Source organism: Notamacropus eugenii, chromosome X (assembly GCF_028372415.1).
Source record: "Notamacropus eugenii isolate mMacEug1 chromosome X, mMacEug1.pri_v2, whole genome shotgun sequence".
In the NCBI taxonomy this organism is placed as follows: Eukaryota; Metazoa; Chordata; class Mammalia; order Diprotodontia; family Macropodidae; genus Notamacropus; species Notamacropus eugenii.
Window position 1 is genome coordinate 100,059,942 of NC_092879.1, and position 17,672 is coordinate 100,077,613.

General features: G+C 51.3%; 1 protein-coding gene across 5 annotated transcripts; it reads right to left on the reverse strand.

Moving 5' to 3' along the window:
- Positions 1-10,214: 10,214 nt before the first annotated feature.
- Positions 10,215-17,432, reverse strand: GJB1 (gap junction protein beta 1). Of its 5 annotated transcripts, XM_072627338.1 has the most exons (3): positions 17,326-17,432; positions 11,622-11,763; positions 10,215-11,547 (listed from the first exon to the last, which is right to left on the reverse strand). In XM_072627338.1, exon 3 carries the CDS (start codon positions 11,528-11,530, stop codon positions 10,679-10,681), a length of 852 nt encoding a protein of 283 aa, XP_072483439.1. In that variant the 5' UTR covers positions 11,531-11,547; positions 11,622-11,763; positions 17,326-17,432; the 3' UTR covers positions 10,215-10,678. The 5 variants fall into 5 exon arrangements, with proteins under 5 accessions (XP_072483439.1, XP_072483438.1, XP_072483440.1 ...); XM_072627337.1 differs by lacking the exon at positions 11,622-11,763; XM_072627339.1 differs by lacking the exons at positions 11,622-11,763; positions 17,326-17,432 and adding an exon at positions 17,193-17,280.
- Between the last annotated feature and the right edge of the window lie 240 nt (positions 17,433-17,672).

Below are 17,672 nucleotides of genomic sequence, written 5' to 3' on the forward strand. Positions count from 1 at the left end.
CTGCTACTTCCCCTCTTTGGGGAGGTCAGAACCGGGGGTGTAGCTCCCTGCCTGAGAAGGGGGAAAGAGGTGGGGGACAGGACCCATAGGGCAGCTTGGCTAAGGAGGTAAAGTGGGGGCATGGCCAGGGTCAGCAGCAGGAGACGGGGTCCTACCTGGGGGAGTGAGGCCCCTGGCTGGGGCGGGAGGATAGGGGGTCAAGGCCTGAGCAACAGGCAGGATCTTCCCCTTCCCTCCTAAAGCTGGGAAGATTGTGGGAAGTGGGTCGCCAGCTGCCTTGTCTGCTTGGCTGAGGTTCCAGCCAGTGGAAGGGAGCGAGGCAGGTAGCTCAGCCTCCAGGGCCCCCAACTGGGCTTTTGGGTGGGGGCCTTTCCCTGACATTAGCCCTGCCCAGGCCCTCCTGTTCCCTTCCCAGGCTGCACTGAGTCACAGGCTTAGTAACTGATGTTGGCTTGCCTTTTTAGCTCTAATTGAGGCGGAAAGGCTCAGCCACAGTTCAACCTGGGTTTTGGGCTTCCACAAACAAGCAGGTATGGGAAGATCCGGGGGGTGGGAACTGCCAAAAGGCAGACTTGGAAGGTGAGATGGGGTTCATTTAGGCCAATGGGGGTGGGGTGCCACAGGAAAGATGGGCTTTTTGCTCCTGGGGACCTGATGACTTCTGGTAGCTGCCCATATCTCTCCTGTCCCCCTCCCTGCCCATCCAGCACCAACCAGGGCCCAAGACCAGGTGGCATTCTGACTTTCTTCTCCCTGTGTCCCCTGGAATGATGCCCCTTCTTTAGTCCACGTGTAGAGCCAGCTCATTTCATTGTCAGCAGCTGTGCGCATTAGCCCCAACAGGCAAGGAAGCATCCCGCTAGTTGAGTGAGAGCAGGACTTGGACACAGGCCTCATTTCTAGGTTTAGTGTCACTACTGCTCATGACGCTGGGGTCAAGGACCTTGGGAAGGAGGAAGGGTTACAAGGAGATTCTGTACTTCCTCCTCAGTAATGCTTTATGTAGTTTTATTATCAAATTCATCTTTGAATCTCGAGGGTCAGAAGGGCATCAAGTCCAACCAGTACCTGAACTGGAATCCTATCTGGAAAAGGCCCAATCAGGCCATGCAGCTTCACTTGCCTCCATTGAACCTCCTGAGGCATCCTGTTCCATTTAGGGCTCCTCTCGTGTGTAGCAAGCTGTTCCTGACTTGATTGGCCCTGTTTTTCACTAGCTCAGATGAAAGAAGGGGCCTCTCCTTAGGTGGTATAGGAACTACCTTCTAGTCTGGTCTCATGGCTGCATGCCTAGCCCATGAGGTCTTGAAGGCTCTAAACAACCTCCAGCTGTCCCATCATGCTGAGAGGCCCAGCGCCACTTGGTGTCTCTTGTCTGGAGGAGCAGTCAGGCTCACCAGCAGCCCCCTGACCACCAGGTGGTGACCAGCAGGCTCACATAGGCACGGACATTTCAAGCTAGAACCTCTTTTACAAATAAGACACCTGTGGTGTAAATAGAATCAGTGACTTCCTCAAGGTCTCACAGGTAGCAATGAGCAAAGGAGGATTTGAATCCGGCTCCTGTGACTCCAAGTACAATTGCTTTCGCCATCACCAGATTACTGTCAGTGGAAGAAGACCAAATATGGGTGTATTGTCTCCAGAAGGCTCTTACATTGCACATGTTTAGTCCAGGAATTCTGGGTGGAGGATTACCATTGGGCATGTTTGTAGGTGGCAGGGAAAGAGCCAGTAGACAGGAAGAGATTGAAAAGAAATGATAAAGTGGGAATGACACTATCAGTTGAATGGAATGACCCCAAACCAGTGATGAGGAGAAGAGAACTGGACTGTACCTGCCGCTGTGGCGGTCCGCACATCCTGAGTGTGTAGACAGACATAATTCTGTTTAAGAGTTAGGTGACTATTAGGGAATCTCGTTGTTCTGGCCCGGCTTGATGGAATGGCTGACTGGTGGGGGCTACTCCCTCAGAGCTCTTATCCAGCTAACCCCCCAACATCCAGCCTCCACTTCAAGGCCTGCAATCATACAACAGTGTGCAGCTTTGGACAGCTCTACTCAAGAGAAGGGCAGCTAGGTGGCGCTGCAGGGCTTGCAACACTCATCTTTCTGAGTTCAAATCTGACCTCAGTCACTTACCCTGTTTGCCTCAGAAAGCAATGGCAAACTACTCTACTATCTTTGCCAAGAAAACCCCAAACAGGTTTCTGAAGAGTCGGACACGACTGAATGGTAACAATTTCTTAGGAAGGGCCTACATAATTATGTTGACCTAAGCTGCACCCCATCCCTTTAATTTCCCCCCAGAGCCCCCTAGTTGATTCAATTCAAATACTACCCAACCATACCTACTCTGACCAACACCCTGTGCCCAGCCGAGGCTTACACCTCCACCTGCCTATTGGACATCTTGAATTGGATGTCCCATGGATATCTTAAGCTCAATATGTTCCAAACTGAACATTATCTTTCTCTCAAACCCTTCCGTCTTCCTCACTTCTCTGTTACTGCTGAGAGCACCCAATCACCCAGGCTCCCAATTTAGATATCTATCCCTCTCAATTCCTTACCGTCTCTCACCTGCCCCCTCCCGCTTTCAACTTGCCAAGTCCTACTGATGCTACCTTTATGGCATGTCTCCTATAGGCCCCTTCCTCTCCTCTGACGATGCCCCCTCTCTAGCACAAAGACATCTGGACTGCTGCAATAGCTGCTGGGGGTGGTTTGCCTGCCACAGATCTCTCCCCAATCCAGTCCCACCTCCTCTCAGCTATCAAAATGATCTTCCTAAAACACAGGTCTGACCATGTCACCCAGTAATCTCCAGGGACTTCCTCTCACTTCTGGGACCAAATAGAAAATCATGTTTGGCATTTGGAGCCCTTCATAATCTGCCCACCATCAGTTTTCCAGTCTTACATCTTCTGTCTCTCTGCCTTCTATAAGGAGATCAGGTGGGGCCAACTGTCATCTATGCCAGTACAAGGCAACTCTCACCTCCTGCTACCAACTCAATCTCCTGACTGAGATGTGGAGAACTAGGCCTTTGACCTCAGGTCTTCCATTTCTTACTTTGAGAATCCCTTGAGGAAAGAGAAAGGGAAAAGTCAGTGGGGAGTAGGACTTCCTTCACCTGCCATGTAGGTTTGACTTTCATCTCCTGCCTCATCTCCAGTCTTCAGAGAGTAGTGAAACAAGTCAGACAAGGTGATCAACACACTGTACCTTCCGTTTTGTATTGCACTTGTCTCCTACCTGATCTCCACGCTCCTTTGAGGGTACAGGAGTGGCACCTTCTACTCAATGATGCACATTCTCATACCTGGTCATACCCTACTTCATTCCAGTGATTCTGAACCTCTGCAGCTCAAAATCCAAACCCTGTTCCCCACCTTCACTACCCAATTCCTCACCCCCATCCCCCTCAACTCTCCCACCCCAAAGTTTCAATCTAATTCCACCCAGCCCTTCCACTGTGTCCTCTGGAATGCCTGTTCCATAGGTAACAAACTTACCCTCATCCTAAATCTTTTCGTCTCCCACTCCTTGCATCTACTGGCTATTACTGAAACTTGGCTCCCCCACCCATACACATACACACACACACATACACACACACGTGTGCGCACACACACATATAACACAGCCACCCTTGCCAGTACTAACCCTAAATGCACCTTCACTGGTCCAGATGGAGGACTTGGAATTCTCTTTGCTTACCATGGTTCATTCCACTGGTTCTCCTCCTACCTCCATCACTCACTGACCTCCCCTCCCTTGAGGTTCATGCCCTTCATTTCTACTACCCAACTGGAATCCTGGGAGTTGTTGTCTGCATACCTCCAAGTCACTCCCCTTCCTTCCTCAATGAGTTCAATACCTGGCTCACCATTTTTCTCTCTTCCCTAACTCCTGCCCTCATAGCAGACTTCAACATACACACTAACTCTCCTTCAAATATCCTACACGTTCAGTTCCTCGGGTTCCTCATGTCCCATGACCAACTCCTCCACTTCACCTCAGCTACACACCAATGCCATCACCCACAAACAAACCACCTCTATGTTCAAGAATCACGAAATCCCTTTATTTGACCATAATCTATTGGCTTTTTGCCTCTCTCTTTCTGCCTTCCCTTACTAAATCCTACTCTCTTTCCACACCATGATCTCCAGTCTCCTGAGCCTTCAGTTCTCTTCTAGGCCATTTGCCCTGTACTACTCACTCTCTCCTTTTTCCTTTGGTGAACCAATTTAACTTTTTCCTCTTGAGTCCCCAGCCCTCTTATCATTTCACCACCAACTGCACTCTGCCAAGCCTTAACCTTGAATCACTCCCATTAAACTTTCTGTCTTATATATACATGGACACACATATCCATACACATCCACACACATACCACTGAAAGGTGGATAAAATCACTCAACCATTCTACAAATTTCTCTTTAGCAACCTCATCCATGCCCTCACTTCTGCCCTCACAACTCACTCTCCATAGAGGCTCTTCCACACCTTTTCATCCCTCCTCAGACCTCCTATAGCACTCCTTCCCTCTCTTCTCTCAACCCACTCATCGTGAGCTCCCCCTTCTCCCCCCTTCCTCATCTCCCACCACTCAGGTGCCTTCTGCTACCATCCCCCCTTTCCCCCATCTCACAAGAGTAAGTGGCCTTACTCTTTACCAAGACCAACCCATTCACCTGTTCAAGTGATCCCATTCCATCCTGGCTCCTCTAGCAGATGGCTGTCTCTGTCATTCCCACTTTATCATTTCTTTTCAGTCTCTCCCTATCTACTGGCTCTTTCCCTGCCACCTCCAAACATGTCCATGTCTCTTCTATCCTCAGAAAACCCTCACTTGATCTCTCCACTCCCATTAAGTATCGTCCTATACCTCTTCTGCACTTTGGAGCTAAATTACAATAAGTACTTACATTTTCTCTCCCCTCGCTGTTTTCTTAACCCTTTATCATCTGGCTTCAGACTATATCATTCCACCAAAACTTTTCTCTCTGAAATTACTAATGATCTCTTAGTTGCCAAATCCAATGGCCTTATCTGAGTCCTTGTTCTCCTTAGCCTCTCTCTGTGGCCCTTGACACTGTGAGTCACTCTCTCCCCCTTGATTCTCTCTTCTCCCTAGGTTTTCAGGACATCCCTCTCTCTCCTGGCTCCCCTCCTCACTCTCTGACCACTCCTCCTCTGTCTCCTTTGCTGGATTCTCCTCCAGATCATGTCCTCTAAGGTATCCCTGGGGGTTCTGCCCTGGACCCAGTACTGGTCTCTTTCCATACTACTTCACTGAGTGATCCATCTCTTCAGCCCCCATGGACTTAATTACCTAAGCTGACGATTCTCAAACTTACCTATCCTGCCCTAACCTCTCTGCTGCCCTCCATTCCTGCACATCCCACTACCTTTCAGGCATCTTGAACTGCATGTCCAGTAGATATCTTAAACTTAATATGTCCAAAACTGACCTCATTATCTTTCCCCCCAAACCCCTCCCCTGTTGGGGGTGTAAGCTCAGTTTTCACGTGGACAGTCTCGGGCAGGTAAAAGTGAGGACTTCTAAACCTCGGAGTTCTCACGAGGCCCCCCAGGGAACAGCTGGGGATTGAGGAGTGAAACACGGACTATCTCGTGCATTTCCACCTCTTCTCAGTGGGAAACTTGCTGGGGACAGCATCCCACCCTTGAGATTGGCCCATGGTCTGAGCACACCTGTTGTTGAATAGCTAGGGGCTGAGAGCACACACGTGCAAACTATACGGCGGGAGAGCTTAAGTAGGGACAGGAAAGCCTGAAGGTGCTCTTCGAGCTGAGGGGCCCTTAGAGGGAAGAGGGTCCCTCCCCCTCTTCCACTCCCATCCTCTTGCTGTATGATCCTTGCCCCTTGGGAGGAGGAGGATTCCTTTCTCCTGAGGAAGAATTCACCCTGCATATGTAACTAAGACCCTGAATAAAGCCTAACCCTTGTTCGACTCTGGAAAGTCTCTTCTCTCAACACGTTTATCCGGCTGATCACCGAAGACCTGGACAAAAGGTAAGAAGGCTCGGGTAGCTCTTGGCCTCTAGGCCAAACACTCCCCCCCAACTTCTGTATCATCCTCCCAACCTCTCAGTGTCATTCTGGACTCTTTTACTTTCTCTCACACTCCCCCCCGCCCCCAGGCCTATTAATTTTACCTTCATAACATCTCTTGAAAATTCCCCCTTCTCACACCTCTGATACTGCCACCCCTGTGGCACAGACCCTCATTACCTTGTGCCTGGACTATGGTCATAGCCTGCTGGAGAGTCTGCCTGCCTCAAGTCTCTTTCCACTCCAACCCATCTTCCATCCAACCACCAAAGTGATTTTCCTAAAGCATAGGTCCAACGATGATTCCACTGGCTGCCTATCGCCTCCAGCATCAAATATAAAATGTTTTGTTTGGCATTCAAAGTCCTTCCCCCGAAGCCTGCCCTACCCCGCTTCTACCTTACTTCCCCACCGTGTACTCTTCAGGCCAGCACCATTCCTCACCCCGATCCTGGCTGTTCCTCCCACAAGCCCCTCTGTCTCTCTGCTCTGGGCCTTCTCTCCTGCCATCCCCCAGGCCTGAAATATTTTCCCTTGTTAGCTTTGACTACTGACCTCCCCAGCCTCCTTTAAGTCCCAAAGCCTGTCCCTCCACTTCTTTCAGGGCCTCCCCTCTGGCCATTGTTTCTTATTTATCCTGGACAGAGCCAGTTTGATACCTGTTCTCATTGTCTCCCCGGTTAGATTAGGAGCTCTTTGCAGGCAGGGCCCGTCGTTTGCTTCTTTCTGTGTCTCCAGGGTGATAGCAAGTGCTTAATAAATGTTTATTGGCTGACTAGCCCCTCCATCTCTCCCCTCCACCTCGAATTCTCTCCAACTGGCCCCAGGCCCGGGAAGGTTCTCCCTCCTCCCCTGGGCCTCCTGGCCTCTCTGGCTTCCTTTGAGACCTAGCTAAAATCCCACCTTCAACCGGAAGCCTTTCCTGATCCCCCTTAATGCAACTGCCTTCGCTCTGCAGAGTACCTCCAAATTATCCTGTACAAGGCTTCTTTGGATGTACGTTTGTATATTCTCTCCCTCAATTAGCTTGTGAGCCCCCTGGGAGCAGGGACTGGTTTTTTTGCCTTTTGTGTGTCTCTAGCACTTAAAACAGTGCCTGCACATAGCAGGTGTTTAATAAATGTTTGTTGACTCCCTGACTTGGGACAGAAATATGACAGGTGATAAGTGGTCTCTATTTTCTTGGTGCTCCTGTCTCTGAGGGAAGACAGAACACAGGCCTCTCCCTCCTCCCCTGCCCTCATCAGTAGAACAGAAGGGAAGCAGAACAGGGGCCCCCATAGTGAGAGGGACCAACACACTCTTGGATGGGAGCAGCAGCTCAGAGCAAGCTTCCCAGAACCCCTTGGGCCTGAGCTGAGTCTTCTCAGAAGGCACCAAGGGAGGAACATGGGTGGCAGCCCTGGCAGCCTTGTGGGAATAATGCCTTTCCAGGGAGGCTGGAGAGGGCAGCATAGGATCAGAGAACAGAAAATAGCTTGTTTGGGCTGGATCATGAGAAGTGCCAAGGGGAGTAACGGCTAGAAAGGAAGCGGAGAGCCAGACCAGGGAGAACATCCCATTGCAGGCCCCAAGCTTGATAGTGAAAGATTAGGAGGTCAGAAGGGCCCAGTCATCTGTGGTCATTAGTTCTGATTTGGGGCTTTTTTCTAGGGTAAGAAGCCCTCAGGTGAGGAGTCAAAGATGGGACTGACATCCCTTCCTGTGGATGGGGGTGAAGGACAATGAGAGGGCTATGGGAAAACTAGCAACCCAAAGTGATCTCAGTTCTCTTGGGGATGGAATTTGTTTCTAAGATAAGGCAAGATTTCTTACCCATTATAATGTCATAGATCTTACATTAACAGAGACCATCAAGTCCAACTATTTTAAAGAGGAGGAAACTGAAGCCAGAGAGGGAAAATGACTTGGCCAAGGTCACGCTGGCTATTTACTGGTCCATAATTGAGCTCCTTGTTTTTCAATAGAGAAGAAGCTACTTTCCCTAAGCTGGGTGACCAGTACTCACATTTTCTGCCACAAACAATGGCACTTCACCCATTTCCTGCTATTACGCCAACCACCCTCCCCATTCCTCCTCAGGCCTTTTCCTACTTCTGTAGGAACTTCATGGTCAGATGGCACAAGACTAAGTGTATCACATTCACACCCACACCCCCCACGTGTATGTGCCATTGCAGAATGAGAAGTATTCCCAGTCCAAAAGCCTTCTTGTCAGTCTTCTAATCAGAGCTATGGGATTGGTCTCCTGGAAGAGAAAGGGAATTTCCAGACCTGCTCTGGGAACAGTTTGGACACATGCTTTTCTGATTGAGAGGTTTAAATACTTAAAGAACCCTGAAGATACTTTCTCTCTGAGAGATGGGTTTTCCTATGGCCTCCCCTTGGAGACAGTGTAGAAGAAAGGAAGGAGGGACTCTCTGAAGATGGAAGATCTTTCCCAAATCCCCTTGTTTCAGCTGATAGGACAAACCCTTACCTTGAGGATGTCTGGGAGTTTAATAAAAGGGGTAAAGAGTACTTCTTTATGGAATCGAAGGGCCAAGTCATCCCTGAGGTTCCTGAACACTGAGCTCTTGGAATTCTGGAGAGATTTCTGTGAGCAGGACCCCAAAAGGGTCTAGAGGCGGTCCCTGAGAAGGGATTAGGTAGGACCCCTGTCATTCTGTAGAGGAAGCTCAGAGAGCTGTTGATAATCTAATCAGTGAAGGTTCACCATGGTGATTTAAGCAAGGCCATCCATAAACTAGGTTAGTAGAGTGTAGGTCTTTATTCATCAACGAGAGTTTCCCATCCTACCCAAGGTCTGAAGACACCCCCCCCACCACCACCACATAGAGCCAGAAGCCTTGGTTTACAATCCTGGTCCAGCTGCCTACCAGCTAGGTGCTGTTGGTGCCTGCTCTTTGGAATCTCTCCTATCATTAAAATCCAACTACCTTAAGGGGGAGGAAAATCTGCAAACAGTACAAAAAAATGCAAAACAACCCCCCCCACACACACACACATACACACACATATATACACAGGGAGTCTTCCTTGGTGGAAGAGGAAGGAAACAAACATTTATTAAGCACCTACTGTATGCCAGTCACTTTATAATTATCATCTCCCAACAAACCTGGGAGGCAGGTCCTATTATTATCCCCATTTTACAGAGGAGGAACCTGAGGCAAACACGTGAAGTGACTTGCCCAGGGTTACACTGCTCGTAGTCATCTGTGGTCAGATTTGAACTCCAGTTTTCTTGACTCTATCCACTCACTGTGCTACCTAACTGCCCGTGAGGAGTGTCCTTACCTTTTTTCCTTACCTTTAGAATGGTAAAGAATACAAATTGAGGTTTGAAATCTCTCCCAAACTTTACTCAGAAGGCAAGAGAGTCTTCCATTTAGAGGGAAAGGTCCTGGTTTCAAAATCTGATTTTTCCACTTACTACCTGTGTTCTTTGGGGCAAATCACTCACCTCCTCGGGGCTCAGTTTGATCATCTGTAAAATGAGGGGGATGGGGAGATATCACCCTAGCTGTCCTCTAAGGTCTCTTCCAACTCTAGAGTCAAGATCCACAGACCTCATCCCTGGATGAAGGGAGAGACAAGGCTTTCTCTAGTTACCTAAGGCTTTGAGGAGGAAAGTGTGAAGGAGGTATGCTGAAAATGGAAGAAGAGACAGCCAGCTAGAGTCTGGAGTGGAGCAGGACAGTCTGCCAGGTGTGGGGGCTGCACCTTGAACATGGGGTACCTACATCTCTGCAGGGACTGGCTCAGTCAGAGCTGCTGCTTTAGGGGCCAAGGTGAGGCATGGGGGACCTGATCTAAGGAAAGTCTGGGAAGGCTGGCTGGCCAGAGGACTGCCCAAGGACCAGCCTTCCCAAAGAATCAGCTGTCTGGCTTGGCAGATTTCTCCAGACCAGAGTGCCATTTTCTGAGTCCTCCAAAGGCAAGCGGGATGCCCTCGAGGTTCTGCAGCAGCTGGAGAGGTTCTTTACAGCTTAAAGAACCATGTTGGCAGCTTCTTTCCATTCCTCTTCAACCAAGGCAAAGGCCAAGGCAAAGCCGGCTCAGCTGGGGGAAGTCAGAGGTTGGAGGGGAAAGAACATGACAGATACACAAGTCACAGCCACATTTACTGTAAAATCCTGTTTAATGTGTAACATTGCAGGCTCAGGCCCTGGGTTCCTAGAGTCAAAAGTAGTGCTGACCAATCCCCACCCCCAGCTGATCAGATGGAATTAGAGCCTTGTTCTTTCCAGCCACCCAAGCCCTTTCCAGGTGCCAGCCCCCACCCCACTGTTGTCAGGGTTAAGGTTAGTGTCATCAGTGGAATGTTGGCAAAGCCCCCCAACCCCACCCCAGAAGTACCCAGTGGTCCCAGGGAGGGGAGCAGAAATCAGAAAGGGGGAGGAGACAGCAAGAACTACACCCTCCTTTGCTCCCTGAAGCTTGGGGAGGAGGGGGTGAGATCTGTCCCATACCACCCCATCCCCACCTGCCTCCTCCTTCCCTACCCCCTGCAGGGGGCCAAGGGTGGGTGCTTGGGCTGTGGCTGAAGGCTAGGGTTGCCAGTGGGTGCGGTACCGCCTGTGCCCTCAGCAGGCGGAGCAGCGGTCACTCTTCTCGGTCAGGCCAGGCCCAGTGCCAGGGCTGCGCCGCAGGATGTCTTTGAGGGAGCCGTCTTGGTCACTCAGCAGCTTGTTGACCTCGTTCTGTTTGCTTTCGTGGGACAGTCGGTGGCCGAATCCTGAGCCCTTGCGGGAGGGAGGGTTGGAGCGGCGCTGGGCACGCCGGGCGCAGGCCCGGATAATGAGGTACACGATCTCGGCCACATTGAGCACGATGCAGATCCCTGAGGTGGCCAGCATGAAGACCGTGAAGACGGTCTTCTCGGTGGGCCGGGACACGAAGCAGTCCACCACGTTGGGGCATGGGTAGCTGTCACACTTGACCAGCCTCACCATGGCATAGCCTGGGTAGAGCAGGTAGAAGACATACATGAACACGGCCTCAAAGAGCAGGCGGAAGAGCACACTGATGACGTAGGTCCACCAGAGTGTGCCCGAGATGTGCACCTTGTGCCGTTTGACCTCCTCCAGGTGCAGCGGGTCCCCGTGGCCCTCCAGCCGCAGCAGCTTCTTCTCCATGTGCTGCTGATGGGCCACATGCATGGCCACAAGCAGGGCCGGTGTGGACACCAGGATGAGCTGCAGGGACCACAGGCGCACGTGGGAAATGGGGAAGAAATGGTCGTAGCACACGCTGTTGCAGCCCGGCTGCAAGGTGTTGCAGATGAAGGAGGACTTCTCGTCGCCCCACACGCTCTCGGCAGCCACCACCAGCACCATGATGCGGAAGATGAAGATGACCGAGAGCCAGACGCGCCCAATGGCCGTGGAGTGCCGGTTCACGCCACTGAGTAAGGCGTACAGGCCTGTCCAGTTCATCTTGCCTCAACTTGCACCTGGAAAGACAGCAGCCATAGTGGGGCTGTGAGCCCTGCCAGCCCTCACCCCGACAACAGCCTGAGCCACTCACTTTCCCTATCTGGGTTGCCTCAGTTTCCTCCTCTGCTGAGTGAGGAGGCGGTTGGGTTAGATGACCTCCGAGGCCCCTCTGCCAGCTTAAAATCCTCGAAGGTTCTGTCGCCTCATCTCTGCGCTCAGCAAGGAGCCAAAGGCTGTAGGGAAAAGTGAGGTTCCCCCAAACCTTCCCATCATTTCATCTCCTTTCTCTCATTTCCCATGTCCCTCCTTCCTCTCTCTCCCGTTCCCCCGTTCTGATCTCTACTTCGTTCCCTAGGCTCCTTCCCCGAGGGCAGCCCCTCTCCCTCGGATGCCATTCCCCCTTTCGCGATAGGTCTCTGATCCCCATCCACACCACATATTACCTTGGGGAGTGCCTATCTCGGAGGCCACCCGGACAGGTCCCCTATGGTTTCATACCCGTGCTGGGGAAGTGATCCCTGGGTCCGCGCCTGCGTCCCAATTCCTCACTGCCCGGTGCTCGGGAGTCATATGCTGCCTTATACCCAGCTCGTGCACAATAGAAGCTTTGTGGGGCTCTGAACAACGCCCTTTAGAATTCAGATCAAACGCCCTGACTTCCGCCCACCCTGGACACAGAGCACTTGTGTCCCAGCGCCGGACACCCAGCCTGCACCCACCTGTTCTGTGCCCGCCCGGTCCATCCCCGCACCCGCCATGAAGCCAGAAGAATGGGAGGGGAAGGGGGAGGGGAAGAGGAACCAGAAGACCTTGGGGCAGAGACAGAGGCTGGGCCGGGGAATGAATTGGGAAGGCAGGAACCCCTCCCGCCATGACCAGGATCCCCTTAGGGCCCAACTCTTGGGGACTTGCCCCAGTGGCTGCCTTAGGCAACTCTGGGCAGGGCAAAGTTGTGTCTTCTCCCTCTCTGGTAGATTCCTGGGGCCCCCAAAGCTCTCTTTCTCCACTTCTCTCCAGAAGCCCCACGGCCCCATACTGAGCCTCCAGGGTCCCAGCACCACAGACGTGGCTGTTATTTTACAGATGGAGAAACTAAGGCCACAGGCGTTCAGTGTGATAGGCAGTGGCAGAGCTCAAAGTGGCACCACTCTCGCCTCTGAAGAGCTGCCTGGGGCAGGCAGAGGGCAAAAAGTGCAGCTCCATCTCCTTCTGCCCCCTCTCTTCTGCCTCCTTCCCACCCCCAAGCCTCTGGAGTAGAGCAGACTCTTGGGTAGCTTGGGAATACCCAGCCTTTCTTCTCAATCAGCTTGTTGACCTGAAATGTCTGCCCTACATTAAAAAACAGCCTGTTGGGTCCCTACCTGTCTGGTGCAACCTCAGGTCAGTATCTGGAGGGCACAGACTCCCACAGGCCCCTGCCACGAGTTCTGTTCATCCCCTCCCTTTACTGTTAGTATGAGTCAGCAGCTGAGGGCTCTGGGTAAGCCAGAAATTGGGGTGAGGGGCACTAGAAAACAAACTTCCCCCAACCCCCATCAGGCCCTCAGTGGGAACCTTTGCCAGGTTCTGGTCTCTACAATCAGAAAAGGGCTCAAGGGGAGGCCTCAGATCCCTGGGGAAAGAAGTTAGGGTCATTTAGCCTAAGAGTGAACCCAGAGGACCTGGGCCCGAATCCTGGTTCCAACTGTCACATCCAAGCTATATATACCATTACTTAGAGACCATAGAGAACTGACCTCAGAGGTGGGTTCAAGTCCTGTCTCCAGTACATCCTGGCTGTATGACCTTGGATGGGGCAACTCTCAACACCACGCTCCCCCCGCAACCCCCAAGTTTCAGACAAAAAAAATGATCAGTCCCAATCAATGATACATATCACCTAACTTTACTACCAGGCACTGCTCTACAAATAATTTTCTAGTCTAGTATGTTTTTTTTTTCATTTACATTATGAGCCACTTGGAAGACATTGTTGGTAAAGGGTGGCCTTGGCTTCAGGAAGATTGAAGCTCAAATTCTACCTTGGACACACACTAGTTGTGTGACCCTCTCAAGGTAACATAAGTCACAGACAAATTGCTTGTCCACATTAGTGGAGAGAATTTCCACCTTGAGTTCTCCCCACACAGACAGAACTCACAGGTCCAGACCTCCTCCCTTACATCATCATCACCATCATCATCATGGTTAGTACAGTTTGTCTAGTACGACTGAAGTCTGAGCATATACTTTTCAATTACTTGTGTGCTTTCTGCCTCGGTAACAGAAATTGACCCAACTTTTTGACATCACGATTCAGTTTCTCCTTCCTGCCATGTGGGGAAGGTGGGCCAGTTAGGAGAGAGCATCTTGCTACAGTTGGAGCCAGAGGACCCCAGTCATAAAGCAAGAAGGAGAAAAGTGAGACTTGAAGTGGAGCTGGGAATCCCTGGTTTTGTCTTGGGGGTTTTAAGTGTCTCAGCCTGTGGCTTTTTCAGGTACTTCCAAATAGCCTAATTGTAATGACAGTGGCCATTTAGAAAGCAAAACACTTTGCATATATTCTCTCATTTGATCCTCACAACAACCCACAGAGGTAGATGATGTTATACCAATTTTAAAGAAAAGGAAAATGAGGCAGACAGAAGTGAAGTGATTTGCCCACGGTCACACAACCACTAATTTTCCAAGGCAGGATTGGAACTTAAGTCTTCTTGATTCTAGATTCACTGGGCCACCTAGCTGCCTCTAATGGGGACTGCCTTTCCCTCCCTAAGACATGGGTGGCAGCTTCCCTTTCTCTGAAGACCTTCAAGCAAAGAGACTCTTATTCAGGCAGGGATTACAGGTTAATAGGCACTGAACCGTCTTCTAAATCTGTGAATCTGATTTTGTACAAGTTGGGTTGGCTTAGCCGCCCCTCTGTAGACTCTAGAGAACTGCTGAGTTCCTTTCCAGCTCTGGCAGTCTCTGATCCTATGACCTTCATGTCGAGGGTAAGGGGCAGAGCAGAGATTTGGGACACAGAGCTCCTCCTAGGAGCCCACACTGCCTGCTCAAGTGCCTTCCTGGGAGCCCTGGCATCAGTCATGGAATTCAGAAGTCAAATGTCTTGAGCACCTACTGGGTACTCAGCGATGGGGCAGCTGCAAGAACTTCCTCGAAAGAGGAGGGGGTGGGCTGGGCTGGGGAAGCTTCAGGAGCACCTGCTGAAATGGCCTTCCTTGGAAGCCTTTAGGGAAAGGGGGGAGGAGGCTCATTTGACTTCTCTCTTCTGATTTCAACTCCCATTGTCCCATCCCTTCCCCCCACCCTCACATTCTATCAAGTGTCAGCCTTTATAAACCTGCGCGCCTGGACTTATCTTTCTCCCTGATTTGACCTGCCTCTCTTTCATCTATCCCAGAGGGAAGTAAAGTCAGACCTGTTTTTTGACTCTTGTACCTGCAGCAAATGAACCTCCCAAATGCTCATCTTGGAGCTGTGCAACGCTGACCTCCTCCCTCCTTTAGTTCCCTCAGGTCTTGGGGTGCAGAAGGGGAGCGTCTCTGGCTATGCCCTCTGTCTAAGATGCCAGTGCCACCTGTCCAGGCCCCTCACCACCAGCTCTTCAACTTGTCCTTTGGGAGTCTGGCAACTTCCAAGCCTTCAGGAGGAGGGACTTGGTTTTGAAATCCAGACTGGTGGAGTGACATTTGTTTAAAGTCCAGCTACCGATCTGTTTTTGCGTTGCTTCCAGCAGGGGGAGAGGGGACAAGAGAAAAGCCAGTACATTGAGGCTGTCACTGGAGGAATACAAGACAAGCCCCCCCCCCTCCCGCCCCCAGCTCTGGCCCCAGCTGGCAATCAAATGGGATGGCAGGTGGAGCGGGAGGATCTCCATTCAGAACATGCTGGAGACATAGCACTGCCTTTGAGGCACTTAAAATCTAGTTGAGTTGCAACATGCCTGCCCAGAGCCAAAACCTGTGTCCCCTACTGCCTTCCCTGACATCCTGAGAGTCAGAGAATGGGGGCAAAGAGGACCTTATCTGACAGAAGAGGGGGAGGGGTCTGGCTCAAACTGATCCAGCTAGTTAGTATCAGAACGTGCTGAGGCCTTCTCCTTGTCTCCTAGCTTTTCCTCTGGTCCTAGGGGCCCCATACAAACACTCAATACCAACCATTCCACCTGTGCAGCATATGAAGGGGGCAGAGGGCAGTTCATTTGGACTCCCCTTTGGCTTAGGTCTCACCCCATTTCCTCCCCCTTCTCCTGCCCTTATTGCTTCTCTGGGTTCATTAATATTTCACTGTGGATAGAGTCCTCACCACTGGCGATTAGAGGAAATTTGCCCTCAAATCAACCCTGGAAGGGGAAAACAGTCACTGGCCCTGTGGAGGAAGAGACCCTAGGATACTCAGAGGACTGCTGAGAAGCTGCTGTTGGGGGAGGAACAAGTGGGATCAACCAGGGCATGTGGCTTCTAGAAAGGAGAAAGTGCAATGACTTGATTTCTTTTTAATTTAGCTAATTATTGTTGCTAACTCCACATTCTATGCTACCAAAGGAATGACGATGTTGTCAAAATGTGAGCATGATGCATTTTAAAATGCCATAATCTTTTAAAATGGTTATTTGAAAAATTTGAGCCCTTTAAATTTTGCTGCCCTGGAGCAAAGCTCTATCACCCTGCCCTGGTTATGACTTCCTCCACAAGTATCACAAACTCTACTAAGGGAAAGCTGAGGCCTGCTTTTCTCTTTCCCTTTGCACATCTCCTTCCCTGTTCCTCAGCCCTGATGTGCTGAAGGCAAAAATGTCCTCACTTTGCTCCTCCTCACTGCCATATTGAGAAATGATTCAGTCACTAATGCCTCACCGATTAGATGCCTCTTTCTTCTCCGACTCTCTCCGCCCAACTGAGGCTTTCTATTGAATCTCTGAAATCAGGATTTCTCTCTTTGACCTCCCCTAGCTTTAGCCAGGCCCGGTTTCCCCAATCCCACATGTGGCCTTTCCCAGGGTTCTTTGCCTTACCTCCTGTTTGGAACTTCTCTGGTACACACGAGTCTGGGGCTTCCCCAGGCCTCAGTTCCATTCAAGCAGACAAACCCTGTGTGTTGGGCCTGTTTCACAGAACCAAAGGAAGCCCAGCTCCTGCTCTCACAGAGCATGTAGTTTGATAGGAGGAAATAACACCCTTGCTCACTTTCCTGACTGATCTCATCTCTCTTGCTTCTGTGGTCTCTGGATCTCAAAGTCCCTACTTTCTCCTGTGTCTCTGCCAGCTCCTGGAACAGCTGAGCAAGCCTCAGTTCCTTTGAACTCCAAGGCCCAAACTGCCTGTCCAAGCTTGGCCTGAATCTCCTTGGCTCCCACCTCCCCCACCCCCATTCCAGGCTCCAGAAGGAGCCTCCCTTCCCCCCACCCCTCCCATGCAGTCTAGCTGCCTTGTTTGCCTTAGAAGCCAGCAGGCAGGTAAATAGCCCCTGGCAGGTCTCAGCTGTCACACTGAGCCCAAGTCCAGGAGGAACCTGCTCAGGTGGGCAAGGAGAATGAGTCCCAGGGGCCTTCAGTTTGGGGGGTAGGGGTGCCCAAGGCTCAAGAGATGAACACCTGTGTGACTGGGGAAGGGGCATGAGATTAAGGGGCCTGGAAGGAGGCAGACTGAGTGAACCCAGAGCCTGGCAGGGGACTCACCTCACTTCTGTGTAAAGGAAGAAATCTGGTTGGCTTGACCCTGAGGCCAAGGGACAGGACCAAGGTGCTGCCCCCACCCCCACCTACATACATAGTTCCCCAACCACATCCACCCCCTCCCCACCCTCCTCACCTCCCTGGCACACTGACACCGTGGCTGCTGGTGCCCTTCCTCAGGGGTGTCTGCCTGTTGCCACTCAATGCTGCCAGCCTGGCCCAGCCCAGCTCAGGGGAGGGACGACAGAGTCCAGGGCCAGTGGCAGATATGGCCCACAGCCCAGGAGGAACCGGACAAATATTAACTAGCCCCACCTCCTGTGCAGGCAATCCTTCATCAGGACAGAGTCATTGATGAGAGCCCCTGACCTCTCCTGCCATAATGGGGAAGCATTGCTGTCACCCATATGGCCAAGCTTACCCTGTCTTGCCACCCTTACTCAGCTCCCCCTCTGAGCTTGACTATCTTCCCTACTTGAATTC